Source organism: Lagopus leucura, unplaced genomic scaffold (assembly GCF_019238085.1).
Source record: "Lagopus leucura isolate 7727_CA_CO unplaced genomic scaffold, USGS_WTPT01 Super-Scaffold_100060, whole genome shotgun sequence".
Classification (NCBI taxonomy): Eukaryota; Metazoa; Chordata; class Aves; order Galliformes; family Phasianidae; genus Lagopus; species Lagopus leucura.
Genome location: NW_024962306.1, coordinates 124,594 through 131,561, shown reverse-complemented (window position 1 = coordinate 131,561; position 6,968 = coordinate 124,594). Strand labels below are relative to the sequence as shown.

The 6,968-nt window shown below is 51.6% G+C and overlaps 1 protein-coding gene across 2 annotated transcripts; it reads right to left on the bottom strand.

The window, feature by feature from the left end:
- Positions 1-237: 237 nt before the first annotated feature.
- AAR2 (AAR2 splicing factor) lies at positions 238-6,145 on the bottom strand. Of its 2 annotated transcripts, XM_042886653.1 has the most exons (4): positions 5,395-6,145; positions 4,494-4,723; positions 1,211-1,383; positions 238-1,110 (listed from the first exon to the last, which is right to left on the bottom strand). In XM_042886653.1, exons 1-3 carry the CDS (start codon positions 6,143-6,145, stop codon positions 1,216-1,218), a joined length of 1,149 nt encoding a protein of 382 aa, XP_042742587.1. In that variant the 3' UTR covers positions 238-1,110; positions 1,211-1,215. The 2 variants fall into 2 exon arrangements, with proteins under 2 accessions (XP_042742587.1, XP_042742586.1); XM_042886652.1 differs by having other exon boundaries at positions 238-1,383.
- Between the last annotated feature and the right edge of the window lie 823 nt (positions 6,146-6,968).

The following is a 6,968-nucleotide window of genomic DNA, read 5'->3' as shown; positions in this document are numbered from 1 at the left end:
AGGTTACTGATGATTTGGAAACACACCACCACATACTCCCCAGAACATGCTGCATTTGTGCCTGCCAGGTACTGCTCATTATGAGTTGAACTTAGATGTAACAGAAAGCACTGTGATGTTACTTTTGGGGACACTGGACATCCCAAACAGACAGGCCAGCCACACAGCACCATAAACTTCAGCTATATAATATATATATATATATATATAAAATAACAAAATTGTACAGATGTTTTCTGTAGACAAGACCAAGATAAGAAGATTTATTTTAACTACAAAAGACTGACAAGCAGTGTTATCTTGTTCAATATGCACACAGACAAACATTTGAAGAAGTCTACCAGAGGAGAAGGTTAATGAGCGGACTGCAGGCCTAAAGAGCCCCACAGAGTTTTCCTACAACCCACCTTAGGGAAGATGGGGAGAAAGAAGAGACCATCTTTTGTGAAAGGTTTCTGATTACAACAAAACAGAAGGGTACAGTTCATGTAAAAGTCTGACACACACCTCAAGCTAGTTCTCATCTGCTTCAAAACCTGGGTGACTATTGTCCAGTAATGAATGTTATCAAACTGTTAACATTCTTTTATTTCATGCTAAACAGAGTGTCAGCAGTAAGTACAAAAGGTTTCAACAGAATTAGAGGAAAAGATATTTCAGTATTAGTGGTATAAAATGGGATGAATTCTGTTGCAGCTTTGAGCACTCCTCCACAACATAGCAATAAATCATAATTAAGCAGCTAAGGATCTGGCACAGTTTTGTAATGCTTCTGGCTACATTCCTGTAATTTGAGCCTAGGAAGAGTAGAAGTTCTCCATTCAGAGCCTGGGTTCAGGCTGCAGAAGGCTATAACCAGTCATGTGAGCTTACCCTCCTCACTCCAGAGGCATCAAACAGGAGCAGCACAGGCTTCAGGTGTGAGATGCATCACCTCCAGCCAGACAGATAAGACCAGAGCAAGGAGCTGCTCAGTACAGAATGAGAAGTTATCGCAGAAGGGCTAGAAGAAAAACAAGGTGTCCAAAGCCATGTGGCTGTGTTCAAACAGCTCCAACAGTTCCAGTCTTCTCACGTGGTGAGGAATCCTTCTGGTTTTTCCATATCTGTCTTTAGAGCAGCAAGAGAAAATGACTTGGAAGCTGGAAAAGTTAAGAAAGGTGTGGAGTGAAAGTGATTTTTAAAAAGCTGCTTGTTTCTATGCGAGCACCTGGCTTAGTCTGTGAGCACACCCTCAGGAAGCTCTACCACCACCGGAACACAGTCGTCAGGCTCTGCGTCAAAGTCCCACTTAAACTTCTTCGTTAGGTGAGCTTTGAATTTTTCAGCCTTTTTCCGTAAGGCCCCATCAACTGCAGCATTGCACGTGTAGGAAAAAAACACCTGAAAGAACAAAGCAGATGTCAGTGAGGTTTGTGGCACATGCTGTGCATCATCAACAGGATGCGGCAGGGAACGCTGCAAGATAGGTTCACCAGGAAAGGATGAGACTTCCGGGGAACCAGACCTGTTTGGGCCGGCCTAAGCAGAGCCTGCACTCTCATCCCACATTCCCCTCTCATCCTACAGCCATCCCGCCTCCAGCTGGCGCTACAAACATTACGGCCATAACTTTGTTTGAAGTAGCAGCATACATGCGATTAGACACGTATTACAGAATTCCAAAATATGCTCAGCTGTGAGTAAAAGATCCCTGTGTGAGCAGGAGGGAAAGAAAAGCACAGAATTCACCTGCCGTGTGGGCAGCTTCACAGCATGAGCTGGCAAAGCCAACAGGTGGCTACACCCATGGGTTTTCACAGCTGGATGGATGGATCATGAAACCTCCCAAAGCAGTTCTGTAATACAGTATCACCAACACCTATTTATTTCATCTATCTTTTTTTTTTTCCCCCTTTAAACACTGTCAGGGTTGCATATTCAATGAAGGACACAGCATACTGTCCTGATATTCAATGAAGGACACAGCATTCTGTCCTGCCTTAAATCAAATTCCCCAGAACAGAACTGCTGAACTCAAAGCTGAATGCTCGGACCATGCATTCCACTCCATCCCACTGCACACTTGCAGTCCACCTGCACATATCCAGTGCTAAAAGTCCCAGAGGTCCCCTGCACTATTTCAGCACATCAGGGGAAACCCACAGGAGCTAAGAACTGCAGAACCCCTCACAGGAGAGGCTCTGTTTGACCGAAAGGCAAATTTCTTCTTTCCTACCAGAAAAGTGGTAACTGCTGCCAGGGGCTAACAGCAATCACTGAAGGCAACACAGCCACGCTAAGGGCATCCGCTTCATCAGCCAACATAGAAAACAAATGCAGATGAAATCCAAGGGCACAAAAGACTCAGGTGCCCCTGAACTGGGAGGATAACCAGCAAGACAGAGTGCTTGCAGAACTCCCACTGCATGGAAGGAACAGCTGGCTGCTGCATTCTTTGTGCTGCTCTCATTTCACAGGGTTAGTGAATGAGTTGCTCTGTGAGTGTGCTGTAGATAGAAGCAGATTTTCCAGTCATCTAAAGGAATGGTAAAAGAAAATAAAACAATAAAAATAATAATAAAGACTTTTATGCACCTAAATTCTTAAAAATTTCAGTGGGGGCAAATAAAATCAATTGCTTGATTAAAGCAATGCTTCTCATATCACTTCATCCAGCAAGTTAAAAACAAACACCTCAAAAAACAAAGAGGAGCACAGCAAGAACCCGGAGTGCCCAGCAGAGAAATGGGGCCATTCCCTGAGAAAGGGAAGGCACTGCTCACTTATATTGAACACCTCTGACACTCCAGGCACACAGCTGCTTCTGCTGGGATTGAGCTTCTGTTGCTGGGATTTACTGGCATATTTGCTTATGGTTTTTTATTTTTAAAATCACGTTTTCCTTAAAGTTTCAGTCTACTGCTGATCTGCTAGCAGTTACAGTGACTGGGAGTAACTAGTTTCACTACTGCTCAAGTACAGATTTGCCCACACCTGTCTCAGCACAAGCAGTGTGTTTCTGCAGGTAGGAAACCACAAATGCCCTATGAACAAGATCTTGATGATCATTAGGGTCTTTTCCATCCTGAGTGATTCTACAATTTCAGGAAATCTTCACTTTTGCATACAGCTGGCAGGAGCAGAAAGGCTTCTTAAATGCCATCTATGCCTTCAGCTCAATAAGGATTCACTGCAACTTCTGTGGACACTGAGCACACCTTTCAGGCTGACCAAAAGCGAGAAGCTGGACATGAGGCAGCAGTGTGCGCTCACAGTCCGCAAGGCCAGCTGTGTTCTGGGCTGCATGAAAAAGGGGCAGCCAGCAGGAGAGGGAGATGATCGTCCCCCTCTGCTCGGCTCTTGTGAGCCCCATCTGCAGCGCTGCGTCCAGGCCTGGGGCCCCCAGCACAGGAAGGACGTGGAGCTCTGGGAGCGGGTCCAGAGGAGGCACTGAGATGAGCAGAGGGCTGGAGCAGCTCTGCTGTGAGGAAAGGTTGAGGGAACTGGGCTTGTTGAGCTCGGAGAAGAGAAGGCTGCGGGGGGACCTCATGGTGGCCTTCCAGTGCTTGAAGGGAGCAGATAAACAGGAGGGGGACCGGCTGTTTACGAGGGTGGATGGTGACAGGACAAGGGGAAATGGATTTAAAGCGAGACAAGGGAGTTTAGATTGGATATTAGGAAGAAGTCTCTCACTCTGATGGTGGCGAGGCACTGGAACAGGTTGCCCAAGGAGGCTGTGGATGCCCCATCCCTGCAGGCATTCAAGGCCAGGCTGGATGTGGCTCTGGGCAGCCTGGTCTGCTGGTTGGCAACCTGCACACAGCAGGGGGCTGGAACTGGATGAGTGTTGTGGTCCTTTGCAACCCAGGCCATTCTATGATTCTATGATTCTACGAAAACCATCAGCACTCTTTTACGCCAAGCTACATATTTTTAAATGAATGGTATTTGGAAGGGAAAAAAATGATCAACAGACATCATTTTGCACATGCTCAGCCCCTCTCAGAGATGTTCAGCTTCACTGCTGAAAGCCCAAATCACTTTTAGGATTCATGCTGGTTCCACACAGTCACGTCAGTTGTGCCACTCCAAAACTCCAAACCCGTGCAAATGTACCAGATCACTTTCAGTACTATTTTCAAGGAAAACATAATAAGGAAGACACAGTCCTCGTTCTGTGCTGCAGAATAGCCTTTGATAGTCTCATCTCTCATTGCCTCACTTCACTGGTACGTGCATGTGGACTAACTCCAGTCCACAGTGCTTCAAATGCTTGATCTGCTAAAGGCAAAGCATTATAGCAGATCAAGCTCATAGATGACGAGCGAGGGCATTTCTGTGTGCGCAACATCAGGAAAAAGTAAAAGGAAACGTATGTGTCCTCAGAGGACACAGGCTTCCCTATCTCTGGCAGACTCAACAGCAGCTTACTTCCTCCTGCAGCTTCTCTTTGAATTTGTTTCAATGCCTTGCACGCCCTCTGCTCTGTTCAAGAGATAGCACAGCCGTACCTGCAAGGTGCTGGTCAGAAAGTTGTCCTGGGAGACGATGTCCACAAAGAAATCAGACGGGATTTCATTCAGCTGGTGATACAGGACGAAGATGAGATTGGCATAAAGCTCTTGATACTTTGCAATGGCCTCTTCAGAACGGCATAGGATGTTTAACAGCCTTTTCCAGTGCTCAAATGCATCATATACATTCCCAATCAGGAAGCAGATAAAAGCAAACTGCAACTCAGCTGCACGTATTAAAAAAAATAAAACAAAACACATAAACTGAAGTACAACCAAAGCACACATCCTCTAAAAAGCTCTGTAGATGACTGCACAAACTGTAGGTTTAGCTCAGGCATACAAACAACATTCTGTCCTCTGAGCTATTCTGCAAACGGCAATCGATGCTGCCAACACTGATTATTCCCTAATGCTCTGCTCTTCTCCCATCTGGAGAGAAAGCACAACATAACCGGGCAGGGCTTTTAATTGTGACTACCAGCTCTGCAGAGCGGCGCTGCCGGCACTCAGCGTGCGGAGCTACCGGAGCGCTTCTGCAGCCCTCAACGGTGCGCAGATCCCACAGACACTGCCGGCGCTCTGCAAGCGTGCATCCTCCGTGCCGGGCCGTGCAGACACCGGCCCCGAGCCGCAGGGATGGGAACACAGGAGGGAGTGAGCGCTGCACTCGTGTGCGCAGTAATTCCGACAAAGAATGAATCGTATAACACGACGGACGACGCGAAAAACAAAAGCTCGCTCTGCAGCCCAGCCGTGCTCCCGGCCCCTCCGCGCCGCAACACGGCGCCCTGTCCCGTAGAGCCGACCGGCGCCCCGGGCAGCACCCTCCCGCCCGCCCCCGGCACGGCACGGCACGGCCGGAGCTCCGCGCGGGGCTCTCCTGCCGCGCACTCACCCAGCAGCTCCTGCGGCCGGCCAGCGTAGCTCCGCGCGATCACCTTCTCCAGCGCGTAGCTGAGGTCCATGCTGTGCCTGGTGATCTCCTCCGGGCTGGCGCCGTCGGGGTACGTCTGCCGCGGCAGCTCGGTGAAGCGGATCTCGGTGCCCGCTCTCGGCCGCATCTCGGGCAGCCGCGCCATGCCCTCGGCGTAACTCCCGCAGCCCGCGTCGTACGGGGGCAGCTTCTGCCCCGCGCGGTCCCGGCCGTGCCGCCCCGCCCGCACCGGCAGCACCTCCGAGAAGGCGGAGATCTGCCCGCTCTCCGGCCGCAGCCGCTCCACCGCCGCTTCGCCGACGAAGCCGCTGAGGGAGATCCACTTCTTCAGGGTCTCGTAGGGGTACGGCCCGAGGAACGCGTCCATCTCCCGCAGGTCCCGCCCGAGCGCTTCCTCCTCTTCCAGCGCGGCCTCCCGCAGCTCCTCGCTGCCCGGCTCCCAGCGCAGCGCGCGCACCTGGCGCGGCCGCAGGCAGAGGAAGCGCCCCGCGCGCGGCCCCGTCTCAGCGCCGCCGCCGCTCCGGGCCGCGCTGCAGTGCACGAAGTGAACGCCCGGCGGGACCATCTTGACGCCGCGGAAGCGGGGGCCCGCGGTCCAGCTGTTGCAGTCGATGCCGAACTCGGTGCCTTCGGGCACGCCCAGGACGACGACGGCGGCGCCCTCGAAGAAGAGGCGCTTGGCCAGCTCGGGGTCGGCCCGCGGCCCCGCCATGACCAGCGGGAGCGGCGGCGCGCGGCCGCGGACGGAGAGGGCCGGAAACGCGCCGCCCGTGCTCCGCACTGCGCCGGGCCACCCCCTGCGCCGCGCACGGCCGTTCCGGGCCGCTTCTCGCTCCGCCTCCGCGTCGTCCCCGAGCTGCGCTGCTCCCCCGGCCCGAGGAGCCCCGCTGCTCGCCGCGCCGCCCTGACGGTCGTGCCTCTGCTCCCATCCGGTCTCCCCAGAGGCGTCGCCCCCCGCGGCAGTAATCCTTAACGACGGGTAACCCTTAACGATTAAACACCGACGCGAAAGAGTGACCCTTAACCGGAACCCGAAAGGGTGCTCCGTAACTCCTAGCCGTGAACCAAAAGTGTAACCTTTAACAATAACTCAAATACTTAACCCTAACATAAGGGGTAACTGTTAATCAAAACTGGTAACCCCCAAACCGCTAGCCCTAACCCCGAATGGGTGAGCCTTCATCCTAACACGAGAGGAGAAACCTTAACGCGTAACCCTAACGCAAAAGGGTAACTGTATCCACAACCCAAAATATTAACCCATGCTCCTTAATTCTAACCAAAAAGGGTAATCTTCAACCATCTCCCAAAAGGGTAACCCCTAGCCCTTAATACTAACCCAAAGCTGTAGCCCTTAAACATATCCCAAAAGGTAACCCTTAACACCCAACCGTAACCTAAAAGGGTAACTTGGAAACAGAATGCAAAAATGGAGACCCACTTAACGCTGACACTGAATGGCAACCTCCAACCCCAAAGGATAACCCTACACCCCATGGCAGGCAGCCATGCAGCATCACCAACCAACAGCTACA

Bases quoted from the DNA above. Each gene is read 5' to 3' on its own strand.
- AAR2 (XM_042886652.1), bottom strand. From the start codon at position 6,145: ATGGCGGGGCCGCGGGCCGACCCCGAGCTGGCCAAGCGCCTCTTCTTC. The intron at 4,724-5,394 runs GTGAGTGCGCGG...TAATACGTGCAG, and splicing joins CCGGCCGCAGGAGCTGCTGG to CTGAGTTGCAGTTTGCTTTT. The intron at 1,384-4,493 runs GTACGGCTGTGC...TTGTTCTTTCAG, and splicing joins TTCTGACCAGCACCTTGCAG to GTGTTTTTTTCCTACACGTG.